The sequence below is a fragment of the Rhinichthys klamathensis genome, unplaced genomic scaffold, assembly GCF_029890125.1.
Source record: "Rhinichthys klamathensis goyatoka isolate OS25496 unplaced genomic scaffold, OSU_Roscu_1.1 h1tg000424l_1, whole genome shotgun sequence".
In the NCBI taxonomy this organism is placed as follows: Eukaryota; Metazoa; Chordata; class Actinopteri; order Cypriniformes; family Leuciscidae; genus Rhinichthys; species Rhinichthys klamathensis.
Window position 1 is genome coordinate 576,701 of NW_026606922.1, and position 26,418 is coordinate 603,118.

At 38.1% G+C, this 26,418-nt stretch overlaps 1 protein-coding gene across 2 annotated transcripts; it reads right to left on the bottom strand.

Moving 5' to 3' along the window:
• Nucleotides 1–904: 904 nt before the first annotated feature.
• On the bottom strand, nucleotides 905–22,686 carry LOC130071020 (macrophage mannose receptor 1-like). 2 transcript variants are annotated; one of them, XM_056235625.1, is made up of 13 exons: nucleotides 22,627–22,686; nucleotides 22,505–22,531; nucleotides 20,351–20,734; nucleotides 19,919–20,254; nucleotides 19,469–19,843; nucleotides 19,021–19,395; nucleotides 7,001–7,375; nucleotides 6,563–6,907; nucleotides 6,030–6,398; nucleotides 5,640–5,740; nucleotides 5,124–5,544; nucleotides 1,576–1,652; nucleotides 905–1,353 (listed from the first exon to the last, which is right to left on the bottom strand). In XM_056235625.1, the coding sequence occupies exons 2-11, from the start codon at nucleotides 22,527–22,529 to the stop codon at nucleotides 5,479–5,481; spliced, it is 2,751 nt and encodes a 916-aa protein (XP_056091600.1). In that variant the 5' UTR covers nucleotides 22,530–22,531; nucleotides 22,627–22,686; the 3' UTR covers nucleotides 905–1,353; nucleotides 1,576–1,652; nucleotides 5,124–5,478. The 2 variants fall into 2 exon arrangements, with proteins under 2 accessions (XP_056091600.1, XP_056091601.1); XM_056235626.1 differs by lacking the exons at nucleotides 6,030–6,398; nucleotides 6,563–6,907.
• Nucleotides 22,687–26,418: the final 3,732 nt, after the last annotated feature.

Below are 26,418 nucleotides of genomic sequence, written 5' to 3' on the forward strand. Positions count from 1 at the left end.
GGAACAGTCTTCCTAACATTGTCCGGGAAGCAGATACACTCTGTCAGTTCAAATCTAGACTAAAAATACATCTCTTTGGCCTAGCATACACATAACATATTATAGACTTCTATGATTCAATGTTAGGCTGCATAGATTAGGTCAGATGGAACCGGGAACACTTCCCATAAATCTTGATGTACTTGTTACATCATAAGAAGGATGGCATCTTCGCTAATATTAATCTCTCTGTTTATCCCGAGGTTTACCGCAGTCCGCCGGATCCAGGCCGTATCCGGATCTGATGAAGGACCTGCGCCTGGACACGACGACAACGCAGTCCTGAAGTGTCAACTAGTCTCTCCCCTGTGAAGGCCTCCTTACCTTTCCTTTACCTCTGTACAGATAAAACGTTGTGGGGATAATTCCGGTTTATATGCGGAAGCGATAAAAAATTCTGTATTATAAATTTTTTAAGGCTTGCACCTTGGATCCTATTTCATGGTTTGCGTTCTCGAGCTACCAGGCACTGTTTTAAGGTTGTAATTGTGTCGTGTTAGCGGCCCCTAAGTTAATAACTAATGATCGTTGCGACGGAAGTGAATCAATCAAAACTAACTTTAACTGGACAATAACTTTATTTTAGAGCTGCTGTAAAGCCAAAACAATCTCTGTTATTTTAATTTCCTATTATCACTGTAAAGCTGCTTTGAAACAATCTATATTGTTACAAGCGCTGTATAAATGAAGGTGACTTGACTTATATATTGAGCCATTGCTTTGTGTGGAGTAACGTTTGAGTGGGTTTTTTTTTCTGAGTAATTTTTAGACATGTACAGCACTTTGGCCAACTTGTGGTGTTTTTAAATGTGCTTAACAAATAAATGTTGATTGATTGATTGAAAAGAAGTTGCCAGGATCACTATTTTAATCATGTTTTCATTTAATCATGTTTTCAAAATCATCATCTTCCATAAATCATATTCAGATCAAAATATCACATTCATGTCAACAATAGTATAATGAGTATATTGTACTGTACTGTGTTATAATTTTCCATCTCTGACTGAAAATCAAGCTACATAGTACATTGTTAGTATTTTATATAACCCCCTTCACTGATTAAATAGGTCCATTAAACAACACATCCCAATGACATAACATTTTGGAAAAACAAAATCTGGATCATTCATTTGTAAAAGTCTTCATAGATTATAGTATAATTTCATGCTAGATTAAGTATTGAGCCCACAACTGCATTTATTGGAAACGGCAAAGCACTGTCCTCCAACTTCAGGGATTGATCATACGATAGTCTCTCAAATGCATGGTCACGTTGTTGGGAAGTCCAAGTCTGATCAGCTCCTCTTGTAACTGAAAATATATGAGCTTTATGACAAACCTACCATGTGCTGATATGTTATTCAGTCGTAATAACATTCATTTATTACATTTTTAAAGTATTTATTGCATTGTTGGAAGATTATATAGAAGGCTATGTGGTCAATAAATAATATATATGTTATAATATGCTTATGTAAAAATCAATTTTCATTCATGTAGGTAAATGAATGGTTTAACTGTTGAGTTACTTACCTGTATAATCACCAGCTCTTCAATCTGAGACTCTGACAAATTTTCTAGACTTGTAACTTCTACTCGCATTCCCATCACTGATCAATAATAATAATAAAAAACAAGTCAGGTGTCATAATTCATACATTTATGTACTACAGTTTACAGTTTTCTTTTTTTGTTTGTTTTTTTATTCGCTTTGATGCTATTTTCACAAGTAAGGGGTACATTTTCAAAACTCTTAGTGCTAATATCAGATCATCAAAAGTGCACTTTTTTCAAACATTTTATCATGTTTTCAATTGTGTTAATACAATACTCAAAATCACTAAGTATTCTTTTCACAACACAAAATAACTGTTTTCTTCAATAAATGTTTCATTCAGCTGCCTTTCATAATGCCATTACTATCAAACATTTGATTTGCATCTCTAATGTTTCATTCAGCTGCCTTTCATAATGCCATTACTATCAAACATTTGATTTGCATCTCTTCTTCTTCAGTTTAATACATTTGTCTATTATTTAATCAAACTGATCTTAATGGTTAATCAATAAACCATTTGGTACACCTATAGATACAGATTCTATAGATATAGTTTCTACTTTTTTGCTGATTTAGCCACACTGCCAGGGAAAGGAGTAGGAACCCAGCTAGTTCAGCCATGTGAAGCCCACATGGGTTTGACCTGGGCTATCTAACTGGGGCTTAGCCAGTTTTGTCCCCAGTTTCCATGTAACCATTCATGGATACCATTTGGTACACCTATAGATATAGTTTCTACTTTTTTGTAATTTCTGATACAGATAACCAAATGTAATGAATTCTTTTTACATTATAAGTGATTTTTCTTAGATTATAACCACTATTTTTAAAGTGTGTGTGTGTGTCATGGTAAACTCTACATTATGGGGACAAAATGTCTCTACAAAGATGGCGATATCCGAAATATTTGTCCTTGTGGGGACATGTACTATAGGCCCCCATGAGGAAAACAGCTTATAAATCATACTAAGTGATGTTTGTTGAAAATGTCAAAATACAGAAAGTATTTTGACAGAGGCTATAACTATAGGGCAGAGAGATTTGCAATTTGTATTACATACATACAACATAAAGCAGGATAGAGTACAAAGGAGATGAAACAGGCAATGACTATATAACATCAGATTGATCAGAGATGCATCAGAAGAAGGGAGATAGATGGCATAAAATATAGTACATTACAGTATGTATGCCATGTGATACTGTAAACAGATTACCATGGTGACTGCCACATTACTGTAACTCACCTTTTATCTATAAAGGTCAACTACAGTATACAGTCACATGGCACAGTGAAAACATGTATTGACAGCAAACTCTGTTCTAGCACAAAACCTCATGGCAGTTTCATAACTTCATCACAGCTTTTGATAACACACTAGATGGATACTATTACAATCATTATGGATTAAATTACATAAGTTATGTAATGTCAAGTCAAGTCATCTTCATTTATATAGCGCTTCAGTTCCAAAGCGGCTTTACAGTGATAATAGGAAATGAAAGTAACAGATTGTTTTGGCTTTACAGCAGCTCTAAAATAAAGTTATGTTCCAGTTATAGTTAGTTGTGATTGATTCACTTCCATCGCAACGATCATTAGTTATTAACTTAGGGGCCGCTAACACGACACCGTTTAACAGAGAACTCTTAAGTTCTCTCTATGCAAACTTTAAAAAAATTAAATATATGTAAGTGTATTTTCTAATGTGGCAACTGTAGCCTGTATGTATACTATAATTATTTCAGCAACAAGGGTAAATTGAAACATGCATCTTGCATTGTTTGCTGTTGAATTAATTGATTGTTAAAACTACTAAACTGAATGTTTCGGTGATTAAACCAAATGGTCTAATTACATATTACAATAATCTTGTGTTTGAAACAATGTTTATTTGGACTGAAATGTGTATGTAATGAAAGCATGAGATCAGGTTTTGAAAGAATGACTAGCTGTGTTACAAGTGTGATCAGTTTGTATTTTTGTACATGTACACCTTACTTGTGAAAATAACACCAAAGCGAATAAAAAAAAACTGGGTAACACTTTATTTCGATAGTCCACTTTAGACATTCTACTAACTGTAAGTAACTTTGCAGCTACATGTCAACTAACGGTCCTTCGAGGATTAGTAGACTGTCTGCTTAATATTTGCTAACACTTTATTTTGTTGGTCCCCCAACACGCATTCTACTGACTATAAGTTACTATGTAACTTATATATATAAAAACTTACTATGTTTTTATTATTGTCCCATTAGGAAAACTGTCTAGCTATTGTACTTCGACCTACTTATGTACGATGCTCCACTTGACTGAATAACTGTTTGTAACCTGCATTACACTGTCTTGTCCTTTATGTGTAACTTTATGTGTCTGCATCTTGACGCTTTATCTTGGCCAGGTCGCCGTTTTTAATGAGAATGAGTCCTCTATGTGCCAACCTGGTTAAATAAAGGTAAAATAAAAAATAAAATAAAAATATTCTCCTAACCCAAACCCTAACACAACAGTCTACTGACAGTCTTCTACAGCCTACTAATACTCTAATGAGAGTTAGTTGATATGTTAAAAAGTTACTTATAGTTAGTAGAATGTCTAAAGTGGACTATTGAAATAAAGTGTAACCAAAAACGGTAACAATTTACATTATGTTTTAAAGGAGAACTCCGGCTCAAAATGAACCTTTGGTCTAATAAAACATTGGTACCTTGTCAACCGTTCTCTGAGATTTGTTTTCATGATAATCGAATGTAAAGAGTTTTATCTCTAAAAACTGTTTAGCATATAACGCTAGTAATGGGGGCATATAATAAGTAAAAAGAAATCGCTAGTTTATACCACTAACAAGGCTCAAAATAGCCCCACACGAACACAGTAACATAATGAGGGTCCCTATGTAAAACGAAGCATTGAGAACTTTGTAAGTGTACAGACCGTTTAATAAGAAGATAAAGATAAAGACAGTCCACTTCGTGTATACAGACAGGAGCCATCTTTGGAAAACAGTCTCGACTAATCAAACCACGAACGCCATTCATACAGTTCAGAAGTTCACTGAACTTCATACAGTTCAGCTCACTTAGCACGTCATTCGTAGTTTGATTAGTCGAGACTGTTTTCCAAAGATGGCTCCTGTCTGTATACACGAAGTGGACAGTCTTTATAACATATCTTCTTATTAAACGGTCTGTACACTTACAAAGTTCTCAATGCTACGTTTTGCATGTAGGGACCCTCATTATGTTACTGTGTTCGTGTGGGGCTATTTTGAGCCTTGTTAGTGGTATTAACTAGCGATTTCTTTTTACTTATTAAATGCCCCCATTACTAGCGTTATACGCTAAACAGTTTTTAGAGATAAAACTCTTTACATTCGATTATCATGAAAACAAATCTCAGAGAACGGTTGACTAGGTACCAATGTTTTATTAGACCAAAGGTTCATTTTGCGCCGGAGTTCTCCTTTAAGATTATTGATAATTAAAGAAACAAATGGATCACATATCTACAAAAACATACCATACTCATCTGAAATGGTGTGTTGATATGATGATGGTCATCAGGGTCACCGAAAAGCAAACAGAAAGCTTGCATTAGCAAAAAGTTAGCATGTTACATGTTTGATACAATCTTTCTATTGTTTTTATTTTACAGAATCCACATTTACATCCACATTTTCTTGTTTTTGGGTGTTATAGCCTGATTCTTTTATTTCTTTAAAGAAGTTATTTGCTCACCACTGTAACAGAAGAAAGGCAAACTGGCAAAGCAACTTTCATCCGTCCACTGATCAGAGTATTTTAGAGACACAGCTGTGCAGTGTTGAGCTCCCTGCAGTCCTTGGACATTTGCACCATTATCTGGTTGTGCAACCTCACCTGGAGTATATGGCAGCCAATATGTGAAGGAAGAGCTGCTCTGATCTGACCACAGTCTGTTTCTGTGCAGACCAATCCATGCAGAATTACCATAACCATAATAATAGCTATAACGCGTAACATTCCGTATCTGTTGACGCTCTGTCTCATCTCTCACACTGGCCAGGTCTGTGTATTTCTCTCTGCAGTATCTCTGAGCTCCAGTCCAGGTCCTTCCCTCATATACCCAGATATACTTCTGAGAGGCGTTTTCACTACCTAAGATAAAAATATACATTTAAAATCAAGTCAGTTAATTTGTTAATTAGTCAACCATATTTTAAATGCATACAGTTATATCTACAATCCATTTACATTTAGAATTGTAATATTAGTATACAGTATACTTGGGGTTTTGATCCAAGCCAACTAAGCTAAGACGGTTCTAGAGATCTTACCACAATACTGACAGTAACATTTGTTGAGACTGACTTACTGATTAAGGAAGGAAACTAAATATGTATATATATATATATATATAAATAAATGTTCTATTGGAATGTCTTACCATCATAGCAGACAAATATGTAATAATTTTCACATGATGAATCATACCAGTTTCCATTATAATCCATGTAAACACACAGTTCATTCCCAGCATTGTTGTTTGGTTCATGATAAAAGTTCCTGAAATCTCTCTCTCCATCCTGATAGAAATCATTGTTTTCCAATGACCACCTCCAGCTGTTCACATCATCATACTGTCCAATCCAGGCTGAGCCATTGTAACTCCCATTAACTGTGTTTATCAGACTGTTCATTTCCTCCATGTTATCAATGGTGGCCAGATCAGTGTAATTCTCTCTGCAGTGTCTCTGAGCTTCAGTCCAGGTCTTAGACTCATTCACAAAGTGATACTCCCGGGATGATGCTAATGCTGGCAAGGTAGGAAAATTGTAACAATACAAAACCAAAAAATTAGTCACACATTTAGAAATTATGTGTCCCTTTATTTTTTGATGTTCTAATATACTGTATCTTATTGTAATTTGTTACATTGTTCAAAAAAATTAAAGGTTGTCATTATTATTAGCTCCTCACCACTGTAGCAAATGAAAGGTAATGCAGTATTGCAGTTTTCATCTGTCCAGCTCCCAGAGTCACTAAATGACACTGCAGTGCAGTATTCACTGTTTCCAGCATTATCTGGCTGCCCTATCGTCCAGTTACTGAATGAAGAGTTGCTCTGATCTGACCAAGATCTGGTTCTGTACAATCCAATCCAAATTGTGTAATAATTTGAAAGTAATGACTGAACCCTGTAGTTTTCAGTCTCATTCCTGATACTGACGAGGTCTGTGTGATGTTCTCTGCAGTAACTCTGAGCTTCAGTCCAGGTTTTGGACTGGTAAACAAACACGTAACTTGCACTAGCATTCACTCTTCCTGTGGGGAAACATTTTAAATATGTGATGTGATCATGGAATCATCAATATTTTGTTCTAATTACTTGTTATAAAGTCAATCGGCAGTTCTCACCATCATAGCAAACAAAGGGAAGTCTATAGGAGCAAAAGATTTCACTCCATGATCCCCAATAATATGACATGTACACACACAGATTCTGTCCACCTGAGTTCACTGGTTGCTGGACATACCAGCTGTTAAATCCTCCCAATAATGTTGCACTGTCCATAGACCATTTCCAGCTGCTCAGATCATCATAGAGACCAATCCAAGCTGAGCCATAGTAAGTCCTACGTACTGTTTTAATGAGCCTGTTCATTTCCTCCATGTTATCAATGGTGGCCAGATCAGTGTATTTCTCTCTGCAGTGTCTCTGAGCTTCAGTCCAGGTCTTAGACTCATTCACAAAATGATACTGGTGAGTGCATGAAGATTGTGTACAGGTCTCTGTGAATTGTTTTACAGCACAGAAAAAGAAAAGAAAAATTGCAATCACCTGGTCAGTAATGTACCAACAAGCCATACTGTACAAACTGTCATTGTACTAATAGTTGTTGACTACTGTTATACAGTACATATAAGTCACACTTACTGCTTGTCAACAGATAACAATATAGAACCAGCTTTTGATAAAATTTGTGGAAATTTCACTTATGATTTAATTAGTTTAAAAAGTAGCATGGTAAACCGCTTTAAGAAACTAGCACACTGAATGAAAGAGAAACAAGAACTACAACTGACTTCCAGCCACAGCCTTAGATGAAATCAACTGAATATAAAAAGAAGACATTAAATCTCTCAAGATCTCAGTAGAGAAATATTAAACAACTCCACAAACTCATTTCCAGGTTCACTTATTACTAATCAGGGGTGCGTTTCCCGTACAACGACGTAGCTTAATGCTTCACTACCATATCGTTGCATATGAATAAATCAACTAGCTAGTCACGACTGTTTCCCGAAACCATACTGTCGCAAAGTGGTCGTATAAATACGTTGGTTTATGACGTCACGCACGTGGTGGAGTAATAACTTATTTTAATGAAATTGTTTGAGATCGAATTAATGCTAGATGTTTTGATATAAATTACAGACATGGCATCTGAGGAATATTTCGCTTTATTTCCAGATTCAATCATAGGCTTCAACAATAGATTGTTTTAAATTGTGAAAAACATTTTTTTGTTTGGAAAGGCAATATGCGTGGGGGCGTGAACCACACGCATATTGCACCTGAGAAGACAAAGACCCGCATAATAATGTGTCACACAAGAAAGAATGCAAGGACTATATATAAATATGTGTGTGTGTGTGTGTGTGTGTGTGTGTGTGTGTGTGTGTGTGTGTGTGTGTGTGTGTGTATATACACACACACACACACACACACACACACACACACATATATATATATATATATCAAAATATAAATGAATGTCAAAAGCACATTTTTAGTCATACCTGGAAACAAATCCTGTTCAAATAGGTTATATGGGCCATTCTACAGAATTGGTTCAAAGTTAGAGTTGAAAACATCTTGAAAAGAAAATGTCTTTATAAAGTATTATTTTTTTTAAGTAGGCCAATACATTTTATCATACATATTTCAAAGTTAAGGATTCATTGTTTTGATATAGCTTGCATTGGAACAAACACTATAACAGTTGATTAGTTTATTTTTGACAAAACATACTATATATTTAACATATGAGCAGAAACTGTCTAACAAAAGCTTATTTGATGTCTATTTTATAGTAAAAACTTTATAATCTATCCAAAACTAGTCAACGAAATGTTGTCATTACAGACACTATTCTATATCGCGATTAGAACAAATCTCAGTGGGCTATAACAATATAGTTTGGATGTGTTCATGTAAAAATAACGTTTACTAATGTAGGAGCGAGAGTGAATGAACGCACAGAATGCGATGTACAGCTGTAGTAAACAACATTGCGCGCGCGTCTGTGCCATTTATTCATTCACACACTGACACGCAATTCATATTTAAACAGTCTTTGTGCAGTTTACAGACACTATTCAATAACGCGACTAGAACAAAGCACTTAAGAATAAATAACTTACTACATCAGCTGAATCCGTGCTCCTCGAAATGAAACTACCAGCACTTCTGAGGTAACTTTTCCAGGATTATTACGATAGTATTATTCCTCGCAGCGCAGCAAGACTAGGTAAAGTACAAGATTCTTATTAAACTGGATGTTTTATCCAGCTGATGTGGGCGTTTTTATGGCTTGCCTCAACATTTGCGTTTGAATAGCGTGCGCTCTCCGTGGGCGTGTCACATTAACACGTCATACGCTATAATGAGCTGAAAGGAAAAAGACTGACATCTCTCTCTTTTCATACAGATTACATAAACTGAGAATATTTGTTTTTTATATACATTACTTCATTTAAAAGAACAGAATTTCAGCTTCATAAAGAGAAATATTTCGTGTCTCTGTGACAAGTATTGACTGAGTTACAGTTCATTTTCGGATGCGTTTCAGAATGGACTTCACTGACAGAGAGAAGGCAAAATTCGCATCATGTTTATTTTACTTTATTTGACAAAAAGCACAACACTTTGTTTTTATTGTGAGTATACACAAAATAAAATAGACACTTAACAGGATCGAATAATGTATAACACTTATATGTAAGATCAAAATCAGCAGAGTATTTTGAGTCTCTTTTGCACATATAAGAAAAAAAGTGAGCTGGTATCGCCGGCGATACCGCCGACCCCAGAGGGTTAAGTCCACATGTCATGCAATCTAGAAACTATGCTTCTAACCACAGCTCAAAAGCTGTCGTTTTCAACCACACAACTTTGCGATGCTGTTTGCGAATGTTCGTTGGAACGATGGTTTCGGAAACATCGACTCGTTGAACTATGCTGACAACGACGGAACTTGCGACCATAGTTGTGTAGCGTATCTGGACAGCGTCAGGACGACTCATGCATTCCAACACTTGGAAAGCGCAAGCCCGGGCTCGCGGCTTGGATAGATCACTCCTCCCTGCACCTGTCTCATCCTCCTCTGCCCTCGCTGATACGGAGCCCATGCAATTAGGAGGATTACGAATCTCCGCGGCAGAACGCCAGCGCCGGATAACCGAACGCCTCTGTATGTACTGTGGATCTGCTTCTCACTTTCAGTCCTCTTGTCCAGTAAAAGCCAGAGCTCACCAGTGAGAAGAGGGCTACTGGTGAGCACTTCGACTTTAGTCCCTCCGCCATGCCATCGCACTACTTTCCCGGTACATCTCCGCTGGCCGGGCTCGGCCGTCACCTGCTCTGCGCTCATTGACTCTGGGGCCGAGGGAAGTTTTGTCGACGAGACGTGGGCTCGCACTCAGGGGATTCCCCTTATTGATTTAAAGGATTCCACCCCGGTTTACGCTCTCGATGGTAGTATTCTCGCCAGAGTACGCCGTTCCACGGTTCCGGTGAGTCTCACTGTCTCGGGTAATCATCGAGAGAACATTTCTTTTTTAATTTTTCACTCCCCTTTTACCCCCGTTGTTTTGGGACACCCCTGGCTAGTCAAGCATAATCCTCAGATTAATTGGGCCAGAGGTTCCGTTCTCTCTTGGAATTTACCTTGTCATGTAAATTGTTTAGTGTCTGCCTCTCCTCCTGTGTCTTCTGTTTCTGTGTTTCAGGAGGAGCCCAGTGATTTGTCTGGAGTTCCGGAGGAGTACCATGATCTGCGAACGGTTTTCAGTCGTTCCCGGGCCACTTCTCTCCCTCCCCATCGTCCTTATGACTGCAGCATTAATCTTCTACCGTGGACCTCTCCTCCCCGGGGCAGATTATATTCTTTGTCGGCACCCGAACGTGAAGCCCTCGAGAAATATCTATCTGATTCGCTCGAAGCTGGTACCATAGTTCCCTCATCCTCTCCTGCGGGGGCCGGTTTCTTCTTCGTTAAGAAGAAAGATGGTACGTTACGCCCCTGCATCGATTATCGTGGGTTGAATGACATCACAGTCAAGAATCGTTATCCCTTGCCTCTGATGTCATCCGCCTTCGAGATCCTGCAGGGGGCTAAGATCTTCACAAAGCTAGATATACGTAATGCCTATCATCTCGTCCGCATTAAGGAGGGGGATGAGTGGAAGACAGCTTTCAATACGCCTTTAGGGCACTTTGAATATCGCGTTCTTTCGTTCGGCCTGGTCAACGCTCCTGCCGTGTTTCAGCCCCTTGTCAACGATGTCCTTAGAGACATGTTAAACATCTTTGTTTTCGTTTACCTCGACGACATTTTAATTTTTTCTCCCTCTCTCCAGATACATACGCAGGACGTTCGTCAGGTTCTCCAGCGTCTTCTTGAGAATCGCTTATTTGTCAAGGCTGAGAAGTGCATGTTTCACGCTTCGTCCATCACGTTCCTTGGTTCGGTCATCTCCTCCGAGGGGATTGCTATGGACCCTACCAAGGTTCGTGCCGTCACGGAATGGCCTGTTCCCGGTTCCCGATTCCCGTGTCGCGCTCCAGCGGTTCCTGGGGTTCGCTAATTTTTATCGTCGTTTTATTCGGAACTTTAGCCAGGTCGCCGCCCCGCTCTCTGCTCTCACGTCTGCCAAGACTCATTTCTCTTGGTCGCATGCTGCTCAAATTGCCTTTGATCGGCTCAAGTCCCTGTTTACTACCGCTCCTATTCTCGTTACTCCTGACATCACCAGACAGTTTATCGTCGAGGTCGACGCTTCTGAGGTGGGCGTGGGAGGCATTATCTCCCAACATTCAGCGTCCGATGAGAAGATCCATCCTTGCGCCTTTTTTTCCCATCGCTTGTCTCCCGCCGAGCGCAATTATGACGTCGGTAATCGCAAACTTCTAGCCATCCGTTTGGCTCTCGGTGAGTGGCGTCATTGGTTAGAGGGTTCTTCAGTCCCGTTTGTTGTATGGACTGATCATCGTAATTTGGAATACATTCGCTCAGCCAAGAGGCTAAGCGCGCGTCAAGCGCATAAATAACATCTATATAATAATTATGAACTTAAATGAAACAATATCGCAACATTTCGACAAATACATTATTTGATCTGTTTTTACATTTTAATTCAGGGCGATTTAGCCTGCTACATTTAATTAGAGCGAGATTTTCACCCTTGTCTTGTCATTTTCTCATTGGGAAGCGCTTACATAGGCTACATGTTTGAGTAGATCCTCTGTACCTCTCGTTTTCATATGGATTACATAATCAGATAACATTTATTAGCCTGAATATTTAGACATTTAAAGGCTTTAGACATAGCCGATTTCTTATAGTGACTGAGCTGAAGTGGCTTTCGGTTCATTTTTGTGACGCGCAGTTCACGGAGACAGAGACGACAGATAAACTTTTGTCGTTAGCAAAAGTTCGAATAAAACCCGACTTTAGAAAAATGCATAGGGCCACTCGGCGTGGTCTGCCAAAACACTTAATTATAAACTTCAATATTTCATTCAAAATAATCTCAAAACGCTTTGTGAAATTTTAAAAGCCGTGCATGCATTAAGGCCACTTGAACTAATGAACAACTGAAACGCTGGTTTTGATTTTATTGTTTGTCGTTTAAACGTGCTTGTTGCATATCTCTATTTTATATTTGATATGGTCTATTGGTGAAGTAGCCTATAGCATTGATTACTGTGGAGGGAGGGGTGTGGGGATTCAAATAATTCAGCAGAAGCAGGGATGTTTAGACCAGAAGGAAATCCCGTCCCCCCTGGCAAATCACACTTTACTTAAAACCATGTTTTTTAAAAACTCTAGTTTGTAGGGAATCAAAAAATAATAATAATAGGCCTAATAAAAAAAATTATATATAAATAGGCTATAGGCCTATATATAAAATTACTTTTTTTACAGAACTGCTTTTGAAATTACGATTGGTAGCCTATTATTATACAGATGCAAAGTCGTTCTGTTGGATACTATTGTTCCTTAGTGTAAAATGGAAATGCATGGTAATTTTATTTTATAAATATAAGCAAAAAAACTGTATGGTGTAACAGAGTTTTAGAGCTAGACAAATCTCTCTGCATTACTAAATATAAAATTTACAGTAGACCATGTTTGATCGGGATTTGAACCCGTGTCATCTTCAGAGTTGGGTAAGTTACTCAAAAAAAGTAATCCACTACAAATTACCAATTACTACTTTAAAATTGTAATTTGATTACATTACTGATTACTGCATGTAAAAAGTAATCTGATTACTAATTACTTTACTTTCAAGTTACTTTGAAAACATATTAAAACTACACAAAAATACACTACAAAGTGAAACTCAGTTCTTTCCGTAATTTAATTGGGCGAGCTCTGTGGACCTACCCCCCTTCTGCCCGCGAGTCGTCAGGGAAACGGGCCAGCCCGCTGTATTGGGCTGGCCCGTTGTATGTACGCCGTTAAAGCGCCGTACTCAGCGGGTCCCCGAGCCTTCTCCAGCCCGTTAAAGCTCGCCGGTGCGCCTGCCAGCTTCACCAGCTTCACTCGAGTCGCTCACTGACGGACAACGGCCGCCGCACGCCGCCTTTAATGACGACGAGATAGCTGCATCTGTAGAGAAGGACCGTGGCTAGCTTTCTTTACATTACTTTTTATAAGAAAGCTACCCCGCCCCCGCCCCCCGTAGACGTCTGCGTCCATTTTAGCAGCCGCGTTCTCCGGTGATTCATTAAAGCGCATGCTCATTAACTGACGCAGCCGCGCCAAACGTGATTAGAAATGTATTTTACTTAATATTTTTTCTTAACAATACATTTGTAACGTAAGTAACTTAATTTTATTGACATTAGTAACTGTAATCAAATTACATACATTTTAAATGTAATGAGTTACATTACTGCGTTATCACGAAATGTAATTACACTACAGTTACTTTGTAACGCGTTATACCCAACTCTGGTCATCTTGATGATGAACCGTAAGTTCTACCGCTCGGCTATGAATTTTCTCACTGAGACATACCCAAACGTTTGTTTCTCACATGAGCGAGAAAACGTTTTGTCGTTAGCCTGTGAGTGTAGGCCTACTTTAGCCTACATGAATAAAAGTAGACCTTTTACAGTTTTAAAAGATGATATCTTATCTGTATGACCAACAATTACGCAGTAAGTTCTTTTAGCTGTTATGAGAAAAATAAATTCAAATGAACGTGCTGGCGCGTTTGTCAAACTCTAATTCAACATGCCAGAATAAAGCCAGATTTTAGAATAATGCATAGCCACTCGGCGTGGTGTGCCAAAATACCCTAATTATAAACTTCAATATTTCATTCAAAACAATCCCAAAACGCGCTGTGACATTTTAAAAAGCCGTGAATGTATTAAGGCCACTGGAACCAGGATCGTAACTGAAACGCGCTGCATGTCTCAATATAGGAGCAGAAGCGCTGGTTCAGATTGTATTGTTTGTTGTTTAAACGTGCATGTTGCATATTTAAAAATATTTGTTTTAAAATAAATGGTTGTTGTAGGCTTATTTGCAAATTATCATAACTTGTAGAATTTCATCCTTACTGTTAATTGACATTATAGCCCCACTTACGTTTTGATAAATGTCCCTTTGCGCCACCTGGCGGTCATTTCGCGAACGACTTTGAAATGTGACTGGTTTATTTTTATTGTATTGGTCTACTTTAAAAAATAATACTTTATAAAGACATTTATGGAAAAAGACTATTTTCTTTTCAAGATGTTTCCAACTGTAACTTTGAACCAATTCTGTAGACTGGCCCATATAGCATTTGACCAGGATTTGTTTCCAGGTATGACTAAAAATGTCAAAAAATGACTTTCATTTATATTTTGATTGTTTGTATATATATATATGTGTGTGTGTGTATAGATATATATGTAGGCTATATATATACAAGAAAGAATGCAAGGACAATATATATATATATATATATATATATATATATATATTGTCCTTGCATTCTTTCTTGTGTGACACCCTGAAAGGCTCATTATTATGCATGGTCACTGTCTGAGAACCACTTAATTATTCATGATAGGGGTTGGGCCGTTCCGCCCATCCGCATATTGCCTTGGCAAACAAAAAAATGTTTTTCACAATTTAAAACAATCTATTGTTTTATGTGAATGATTAGGAAGGATGATTTTCAGATCATTTTGAAGCAAAAACTCTAGGCGACAACGTCCATTAGTTAAAAGTCAGTTTTTTGTGTCCTTATTTCAAAAACTTTATTTTTAGTTTTTTCAATAACCACGCATAAACAATATTCTCTCAAAAATACAAACATGTTCATACATGTTGCTCACATATTATGGTAGTCCTGTTTGTGCTAAATAGAGTGTAATTTCACCTGTGCCATTAATATGTTTATAAGCAACTGAAAAAAGCACAAATGTCAGAGCATGTCAAAACATCTCAAGGACCCCAAAAACACCTTGGTCCCCAGAGGGTTAAAGAGACATTAATCTGCCTTTGCGTTTGGGTTCTCTCTCTCCTCACTCGTCATGACAAAAGCACATAATTTGTTGCAAAATAAGCCAGAAACAAAGACGATCAGATGATAAAGTTTTAATCATTGTAAAGAAAAATTATTGACTAATCACATAACTGATCAAAATTAGTTATTTGATGATTTTGTTGGCACATACCAGACATTTGGATTTTTTTTAGATGCATACAGAATCAGCATATGAATCTCAATAATGGTGACATGCTTCATGCCCCAATGCATCCTGGGAGCTAGTATAAAACTCATGACTCCCAGCATGCATTGTGGCAAGAAGTATGTCACCATTGTTGAGATTAATATGCTGATTCTGTATGTCTGTGTATTAAAATAAAATCATGTATATTTCAAAATTAAAATTCAGAATGTCTGATCTGTGCAAACAAAATATTGTCAATGAAAGCCATAAACTGACTTAAAAAGCCATGGGTCAAACTGTCCAACTAAAGCAAACACAAATATTTTCACTAAAACATTAACATCTAACTAAACATCTAACAAACTAAACCTCTGTTAATACTCAATAAGATTTGTTGTAGACATCTGACAGATATAAAGCCAAATTCTCAAAGAGAACTGTTGATGAATTACAGAAATAAAGTCGACTGGTTTATAATAAGAGATATTTAATGTCTTTTCAAATGATTTCATCAAAGGCGGTGGCTGGAAGTTAGTTGTAGTTCTTGTGTTTATCTTTCCTTCAGTGAATTTACTTGTTATTGTCACGGTTTGGGTTTTGTTTCTTGTTTCTTGTTCCTGGTTCTTGTCTTGTCATGTGATCCTGCCATGTGTCTTGTCTTTGGTTAATCGTCTGATTATTGTTCACAGGTGTCCCTTGTCTTGTCGTTAGTCTTGTGTATTTAAGCCCTCATGTTTGCCCTGTGTCTTTGTCTAGTATTGTATGTTATGTGTGAATGTTACTGGTCCAGGTTCTTGTTTTCAGTTTTCTGTTTCATGCCTCGCCATGCCTTTGTTTTGTGTTTGATTAAAGTTTGCATTTGGGTCCTAAAGCTTGCTGCCAGCCATTCATTACAGAATACTAGACCAAAATATGGATCCAGCAATCTGTCTCTTTCGCCTCAGCCAAGGTGATCGCCCAATTGAGAGGTATGTGGAGGAATTTTGCAAACTCTGCTATGGGGTGGACTTTGATGACGATGTCTTGAAAGACATGTTCCGCTACGGCCTTGCGGACCTCCTGGAGTACCTAATGCCTGACAACACCCCGCAATGGACATTAGAGCAGTACATGGACATTGCCCTTCAGATAAGCTCTGCTGTTCACGTCAGCCACGTCCAGCCAGAGCTTCACGTCAGCCACGTCCAGCCAGAGCTTCACGTCAGCCACGTCCAGCCAGAGCTTCACGTCAGCCACGTCCAGCCAGAGCTTCACGTCAGCCACGTCCAGCCAGAGCTTCACGTCAGCCACGTCCAGCCAGAGCTTCACGTCACTTCTGCCGATCCAGAGACTGAGCTTCACGTCACTTCTGCCGATCCAGAGACTGAGCTTCACGTCACTTCTGCCGATCCAGAGACTGAGCTTCACGTCACTTCTGCCGATCCAGAGACTGAGCTTCACGTCACTTCTGCCGATCCTGATCCTGAGCCTGATCCTGAGCCTGATCCTCTTCCTCTATTTGAGCCTGTGTCTTCAGACAAGATGGCCGACTCCACGCCTGCCGAGCAAGAGGTTGTGGTTCACGTCACGCCTGCCGAGCAAGAGGTTGTTCACGTCAGGCCTGCCGAGCAAGAGACTGTTCACGTCACGTCTGCCCAGCCAGAGACTGTTCACGTCACGTCTGCCCAGCCAGAGACTGTTCACGTCACGTCTGCTCAGCCAGAGACTGGTCACGCCAAGATGGCCACCGCCGAGCCAGTGTCTGCGCACAAGATGGCCGCCGCCGAGCCAGTGTCTGCGCACAAGATGGCCGCCACCGAGTCGGTGTCTGCGCACGAGATGGCCGCCGCCGAGTCGGTGTCTGCGCACGAGATGGCCGCCGCCGAGTCGGTGTCTGCGCACAAGATGGCTGCCGCCGAGCCGGTGTCTGTTCCTGAGCCGGTGTCTGTCCCTGAGCCAGTGTCTGTTCCTGCCCTTAACCCTATAGTTGCCCCCAAGAAAATTTTGAGGGGGGGCAGTAGGTCCATTGATGGGACCATGAAGGCCCTGCCGCCCTGGCTCCCTGCACTGCCGGATCCGCCATGGCTCCCTGCACTGCCGGATCCGCCGTGGCCGCCCGAGGGGTCTTCACCGCCGTGGCCGCCCGAGGGGTCTTCACCGCCGTGGCCGCCCGAGGGGTCTTCACCGCCCTGGGTCCCTGCACAACCTGTTCCGCCCTGGTCCCCTGTGCAGCCTGCTACGCCCACGTTCCACGGCCCAGGCCCGCCATTGCCGTGTCCTGGATCCGTTCCCCTACACGGGCCTGGCCCTCCATCCCTCCCCCAAGACCGCCTCTGCTCCACCACCCTCCTGAACTTATGTTTTTTGTTTTGATGGGCGTCGGGAGCCGCCCATAGAGGGGGGGCTATGTCACGGTTTGGGTTTTGTTTCTTGTTTCTTGTTCCTGGTTCTTGTCTTGTCATGTGATCCTGCCATGTGTCTTGTCTTTGGTTAATCGTCTGATTATTGTTCACAGGTGTCCCTTGTCTTGTCGTTAGTCTTGTGTATTTAAGCCCTCATGTTTGCCCTGTGTCTTTGTCTAGTATTGTATGTTATGTGTGAATGTTACTGGTCCAGGTTCTTGTTTTCAGTTTTCTGTTTCATGCCTCGCCATGCCTTTGTTTTGTGTTTGATTAAAGTTTGCATTTGGGTCCTAAAGCTTGCTGCCAGCCATTCATTACAGTTATCATCAGGTGTCTTCAATGTTGGCAATAAAAAATAAAGAGTTCTCAATTCATCTTTGATGTTTGTGTGTTATTCAGATATATTTTGTTTAAATTTTACTTAATTTTTTTGTGTGCTATATTTGCATTTACTTGTTTTAAATGGTTGAATTTTAAGGAATTAATTTGATTAATTCTGACTCAATTCTTTCTTTTTGAATTTAATTAATAATATTTTTCTAATATGTTGCCACAATTTTGTTGAGTATATAGTGTATTCTTTTTTTTTTTACAGTGCTGAATTAAATATTACAGCTAAATTTACAGCTAAACTAATTATTTTCCTGCCGAGATGCATACCAAATAGAATAGATTTCAAAATAGATTATTTTAAAAAACATAAATAAAGTTAGGTTAGGTAATTTTGTATGAGCAACTAAAAAAAAAAGCAAAGTCAAGTTTGTTGGTAGAACTGACAGGATGCTGTTTGGAGTTTGAAGAATAATAAAAAAATCTCTGCTTGGACCCCCAACAGATGCTTTTTCTCTATTTGATGTATTTGGTGATGTTTTGTTGTATAAATTCTTTTTATTATTATTATTAAAATGTTAAGGGTTTTTAGAGATTTCAACAATAAGTTTCACAATCTAATTTGAATCCACATATTTATAGGCCTGGTGCATTTAGCCTAATTTAAAAATGTTGATCTTTCATGTTGGAGATACTGGTCCTAAAAGTCTTTCTCATTCCTGCCAAATAAAGGTATCCATCAAAGGGAGTGAACTTACTACTGTAGCAGAAGAAAGGCCTGCTGGAATCACAGACCTCATCTGTCCATCGGCCTGAATACTGGAATGATACTGCAGTGCAGTGCTGATATCCATATTCATATGCTTGATTATTTCCATTATCTGGTTGCGCCTGTAACCCAGAAATTTGTGGCCTCCAGTTTTCATAACTGGTAATCTGACCGTTTGACCAAACCCTGTTTCTGTACAGGCCGATCCAGACTCCTCCACCTGTTGTCTCAAGGATCCTCTGGTTCTCAGTCTGATTTCTCACATTGGCGAGATCTGTGTAATGATCTCTGCAGTATCTACGAGCCTCTGACCAGATTTTCCTGTCATAGATTCCAACGTAACTCTGTGTAGCATTCACTCTACCTGTGATTTGAAATATACAACACATAATAGACGCACAGAAATACTCACAGAAAAGAAAAGAAAAAGTCCTTACCATCATAGCAAACGAATGGCGGAGTGTTGTCACATGATATATCATACCATTTCCCATCATAATGCATGTAAACACACAGTTCATTCCCACCACTGTTGTCTGGTTCATGATACCAGTTCCTGAAATCTCTCTCTCCTTCCTGATAGAAATCATTGTTTTCCAATGACCATCTCCAGCTGTTCACATCATCATACTGTCCAATCCAGGCTGAGCCACTGTAACTCCCATTAACTGTGTTTATCAGACTGTTCATTTCCTCCATGTTATCAATGGTGGCCAGATCAGTGTAATTCTCTCTGCAGTGTCTCTGAGCTTCAGTCCAGGTCTTAGACTCATTCACAAAGTGATACTGGCGTGATGATGTCAAAGATGACACTGTGGAGAAAGTGTCAGATTTATAGCATTCAATTTTTTTTGACAGCCTGGCCATTAAGACAGATTTCTACTCACCACTGTAGCAAAAGAAAGGAAATACATAATTGCAGTTTTCATCTGTCCATTGCTCAGAGTCACTGAATGAGACTACAGTGCAGGATCCTGGAGTATCTGGCTGTCCTGTCGTCCAGTTACTGAATGAAGAGTTGCTCTGATCTGACCAAGATCTGGTTCTGTACAGTCCAATCCAAACATTATAATAATTCCGAGATAAATACTGAATCTTCTGGTTTTCAGGCTCATTCCTGATACTGACGAGGTCTGTGTGATGTTTTCTGCAGTAACTCTGAGCTTCAGTCCAGGTTTTGTATTGGTAAATAAAAACATAAGTTTCACTGGCGTTTTCTCTTCCTGAAAGATATTAATATCATATTAAATTCAGAGAGAGGTTGGTTTGGTTGTTTTAAACTTTTGTTTACTTTCTTAGACATTCTATTGACAGCTTACCATCATAGCAGACAGTAGGATAAAATGCATTGGAGCAGCTTGTTGTATACCATATCCCCATGTGCATATACACACACACACTTTGTCCTCCATAATAGTTTGGTCCTGGGTCATACCAGTTCCTGAAGTCTTTCCCTTCTTCCTTGAAGAAATCATTGTCCTCTAGAGTCCATTTCCAACTGTTCAGATCATCATAGAGTCCAATCCAGGCCAAATCAATGGAATCATCATTCACTGTATCCAATAACTGGACCGTCTGTTGTTCATTCTCAATGGAGGCCAGATCAGTGTATTTATCTCTACAGTATCTCTGAGCTTCTGCCCAAGTCTTGGATTCATTCACAAAGACATAATGAGGGACACACTGCATGAGGGCAAAGAAACCTGTTGAAAACACAAAAGGGAAGTTGAAATCACATGATACTATTTCAGTTATCTCCCTGTTTAGACAATGTCAGATTCATAATGGGTGACTGCAGAAAGTCAATTTCTACATCGATAATTGACCTTTAATAAAGTAAACATTATACTGATAGGTGTCCAAAATGCTCTGTACTTATCTATAAGATATACGCTTAGTTACGCCACTGACTCTCATAATGTCCTGTACATTAAAAAGAACACATGAAAGGCCCAATACAGTGTATAGACAGATACAAAATTCAGAAAGCATCTTATCAAAGCATCCAGATGAGGCCAAACCTTTTTTGTCTTTATCTTTTGTGGAGTTTTGTCTATAAATCTCAGATCACACATTTGCCTTATCTTATTTCATATGACAGCATGTCAGCCATAACATGAAATATAATTTTTTTTTTTTTTTTATTATGTCTATTAGTTCATATGTGTTATCTTTCATGCCATTTGTGTGCTAATGCACTGCTAAAGTTGATCAAATTAACTTTATACACATTTAAAGAAAATATATAATGCCTCGCTCACCCGAATAAAGGTGTGTTGGATGAAAATACAATACAAACTGTAAATATAAACTGAATAATATAAATCCCACATACTTCATGTTTGCATTATCACAAACATATTTTAATGAGCAAATTTCAGTCAATCCACATTCCTCAGCCTGAAGAATTACAAAAATTTCATTACTGTCATATTTTGGGTGAAATAAAATTGAGTGCAGGAACTAATCACAAGCAGTTAATATGTTTATTTACAATGAACTCAAGAACTAAGAACATGAACAGAATGACCAATGTAAACGCGAGGAGAACTGACAATGAACAGAAGGAAACACAGAGCTTAAATACACTGAACAAACCAATGAACTAAATAAACATCATGTTCAAACAATAATCAAACAACGAGTAACCAGTAAAGCGTGGAAAATGAACAAAGGAAACAGAAAACAGTGCAAAAAACAACTCATAGTAAAACTTAAAACAGGACATAACCCTGAAAATTACAGATAATTTCACTCACCTTGAATAATAAAAAAAAGATCCTCCTGTCCTTTTAAATGTCTGTCTGTATTTAATGAAGATGATTGATGCATGTACAATTTAGGTGTAACTGCTTGAATGGTATCTTGATAAATTTCTTGGCGAAAAAATATTCAATATCTCTACTATATATGTTTGCAAGATTATCAGCGAGAACAGTTCAAACTAATTCCACCTTCTACTTCCTCCTTTCACCAACTAGCAAATAACCAATCATGTTCATGACTGTGACATAACTAAAGCCTATATGGGTTTTTTTTCATGGATTTTTTATATGTCCAGATTTAACTTTGTGTTTCAATAGAAAATGTATCAAGGAAAAAGCAATGATCACACTGTACTAATTGTTTACATAATTTTTCAAGCATCAATGCATGCCAAGACCTTGCACAACAATGTTCAGCTTAAAATGGTTTGTTCAGATGAAAAGTTAGGTAAATTTTTTTTTTTTTTTTTTTTAAATCGAATTGACTGGCTCCTCCTGCCAAAAAAATAAATAAAAATACTTCAAGCTACATTTTTAATAATTTGTTAGAAGTTTTTTTTTTCACTGAATATAACTTCGCCCCACATAGCACAATGGAGTCCAAATGTCTGGAAAGCAAAATCTAAATATTTAAACAAAGACAATTATCACATGAAATGAGGAAAATGTAAGATTCTGCACTATTTTTAGACCAAAAATGTTCCATACCTGAGAATAGTACCACTGAAAGCATGGCTGTGGAGAAAAATTGTGCATGTTTAATTGAAAAAATAATTTGTACATTTATTAAAAATTAATTAAGCGCCAGTTTTGTCAAATATTTAGTTTACCGGTAGGATCTCAAGACTTCAAGTCCTGTGTCTTGCTCACCAGTTTCTGTTTGGTTGTATTGCAGCTCTATTTATAGGCCTATCAAAATGTGGGTGTGACTTTCTTTTAAATCACAAAACCAGGTGGCCTAAAATAGCTACCAGTATGGGTTTGTTTAACAGAAATCTACAAAATATAGATATAGAACTTAACATCAATAAACCTAGACTACCTTATTAAAAAATATAGTTTTATATATTTTTCTATTCAGCAGCTTTCCATTAAATTTCTACACTAGCTTTAGGCTAGGCTACTTTATATATAAAACATTTTTTAATTCAACTTGATATACACCCTAAAAAAGATGAATTAAGTTCTATTTAGAACCATATCATCCTTAACCACTTTATGGTAACTGATCCACTTTATGGTAACATGGTTCTTTGTGCACCTTCTTTTATTTCCTGTAACTGTCAAAAAATCATTTCAAAGCCACCTCATTATTGATTTTAGGGAGCTCAATGGAGCTTTATGGAGTTCTTAAAATGTCTATAAATGTTAACTTTTCAATTGTCACTGGTTTGCTCAATTATAAAGCTGAAATTAAATATCAGTCTGTGTGTCATGGATATCTAATAAAGAAATATGACATATAATGGCTGAAATTTGGACTCTTCTAATAACGTTTGAACTGTTTTAATGTTTCAGAATGTGTCCTGTGTTCTTGAACTTAGTGGCAAAATGTATCTACCCTGCATGCTCTTGTCAGGATACAGGCTCAGAGACAGAGGTAAGTGAATAAACACAAAGCTTTATTTAAGTGCATCAATTTCAATGGTGAGTTCTTTCAAAGTTCAGAGGTGAATACGATAAGGATTACTATGCAGGAAGGATTCCAGGTGAGCAGATCCTCTTCAGTTTTTCCAATGTCAAACTACCACAGTTCAGTGATACTTGTCGTTTTCTCTTTCAGATACATCCACCAGCAAGCATGACTCAGGAGGAACACAAGGAACCAGGGAACTTGGATTCAGAAGCAGATTCTGTGAACATCAGAACATGGACACAGAGGTTAGTATATTTCAGGTGAGTATACGTTACTTGACTGGTACAGGATAAGTAAGAGACTTGAGACAATGGTAAGCGTCTGTTCCTGTTGGAGGCTTGACAATGACTGAGGCTGTGGTGAGTGTTTATATGCAGAGGTTGATGGGGCTGTTGATTGTGAACAGGTGTAGGTGATTGGTAATCCGGGGAGAGTGATTGCAGGTGCGCCAAAGAGGATTCTGGGAAATGTAGTGCAAAGATAGACGGTGAACCGTGACAGCTCTACTAAAACGGACCAGAAATTAAAGAGTTTTTGTCATGAAATCATTATTATTATTTGCAATATCTGGAACATTAATAATAATGAAGCTTTTCTTTTGCATTCGGTTTACATAGCCTATTGAACATTCTGTTAAACAAAACATTGCGGTCACACCCACCACTTTTCTTTGCATTTGTTTTCACAGATATTTTCTGACTGGTCTGTAAATGGTGATTGTACTGTATAGTGATACATGATACAATTATTATTGTGGCTGAATGTTTTTTAAAAGAGAAAGCAGCCATCTGTATTTACATAATGCAGAACCAGACAAACAAGTTACTAGAGGGTCTAAACAAATCCTGTGTGTTCACATTTTACTGGCTAAACTGAAAGTGAGGAGCACAAAATAGAACCAGAAAAACTTTGATTATCTCTGTTCATAATAAAAACCAGCAGCGTGACATTTCCCTCCTCGATATGAATCTTAAAGACAAATCAAACATGCATATGTAACCCGGGTAACACTGGCTACCAATAAAGGTTAATAAAGGAAAGAAAAAAAAGAGTGTTCTAGATAGAAAAGAGATTTACCCAATCAAACATAGTTCTGCAGTGACTGACACCATATGTGAGCCAACAGTAGAATACTATGAGAATACTAGAATGAGAATAGATGGAGCGGATCTCAGAGTGAAGCGATGTGAATCAGGTGTGCCATTTCAGGGTTAAAACAAAAATATGTCCTGTCAGGGGGTCCCTGCAGGAGAGGTTGAGTACCACTGTATGTGAACGTGATCTCTTGCGAGAGTTTCCGGCTTTGTGCCAAATATAATCTCTTGGAGAGGAATCGTCTGATTAAATGACACGATTATGCACAAATAGCTCCCAGACCTGTTTCCACTTTGAACTGTGTTACAGGAACGTTTAACCACTGCAAAACAAGTTGAGCTACTAACGGCTTGTGGCAGTTTCAATTGTCACAGATATCTGACAAATCTGACATCTCAAACAGAAGTCAAGCAATGGACTCAATGCAAATTATGCATTTGGAAGGTTTAAAAACACAAATGTGCAGGTTGTATTTTTATTACAGCTTTCCAATTATTTGATTCTTTTACATTTATATCTATGCTTTTATGAATCATTATGTGTATAGCCTGCGCTCATATATGTACAGTATGGACAACCATTTGTGAGGTGTTAATTGTCAGAGATGTCTGAAGTTTACTAACAAAATAAATGTAAGGTGAAATATATTAGCTGATGTTTTGAGATAATGTGTCATCAATCTTACTAGTCACACAACATTATTTTTATTGTTTTATTTTATTCTTTTCTTTATTAAGGCATGTAAACGTGTTCACAAATGTCATTTTTATTGAAATGTAGATAACATAATTTAAAAAAATCATGATGTTAAAGGAACGTTTAACCACTGCAAAACAAGTTGAGCTACTAACAGCTTGCGGCAGTTTCAATTGTCACAGATATCTGATAAATCTGACATGTCTCAAACAGAAGTCAAGCAATGGTAACAATGCAAATTATGCATTTGGAAGGTTTAAAAACACAAATGTGCAGGTTGTATTTTTATTAAAGCTTTCCAATTATTTGATTCTTCCATTGTTTATTTGATTTTTGGAAATCATCATTTTAGCAGCATGACTGCACCTCTCATTCGAATTTACGTACTTGTAGGAACATGCCTATATTAACTTGGCCTGAATAAAATTAGACTACCGTCTTCAAAAACATATAAAGTATCACCATTATGGACTCTTATTTTTGATATTCTGTTTTGTTTCCCTTAGTTCCCTCTGTTTAGTTTCGGTTTCCTTCATTTCTGATTATGTCCTCGTTTATGGTTATATATTATCTGCACCTGTCTGTCAATATGTTTGCCTTGTATTTACTCCCTGTTATGTTTACTTCTTTGTCGGTCCTCGTATATGTTTAGTGGTTTGTGTTTTCCCTGTGTGTTCCTGAGTGTTGTAAGCCCGTCTATTGGTCCAATGGCGGTTTCCAATAGGACGGGTGAAGGTTTCTGCGCGTTACTGTCTTCACGCAACACAACAAAATTAAATTAAATACATTTTCTCATATGTATTACCTCGTTATTTCATCTGACTCCATACATTTTTAATGATATTATCATTAAATGTAGGTGAATGTTTGATTATTCTATTCAACTCTTTTAAGCGCTATATGCCTTATTCATTCTTTAATTTATATTTTACCCGTTCATTTTAGAATCTATTTCGCTTTGATGTCATCAAGCCGGCCACTTAAAGCGGGTCTCACGATCACAAGCTCGTCAGTTTTGGTCACTAAACAGAGGTAATTGGCGAATATCTTAGACAGTCACATTCACGCTTACACAATCAAAGATATTTTTGGTATAGCCTCCCTTACAGTTGAATTAAAGTAACGTTTTCTTCAGACAGAGGTCATGACCACTACAGATATAAGCCGACCAATATTACTTCTCTGATAGTAGCTT

What these genes read in the sequence shown, in the direction of transcription:
- LOC130071020 (XM_056235625.1), bottom strand. Translation starts at nt 22,529, where the DNA reads ATGCTTTCAGTGGTACTATTCTCAG. An exon ending in TTCAGTGGTACTATTCTCAG is followed by an intron (nt 20,735 to 22,504) that starts GTATGGAACATT and finishes TGTTTTCAACAG; the next exon opens with GTTTCTTTGCCCTCATGCAG. An exon ending in CATATTTGTCTGCTATGATG is followed by an intron (nt 5,741 to 6,029) that starts GTAAGACATTCC and finishes TTTTTATCTTAG; the next exon opens with GTAGTGAAAACGCCTCTCAG.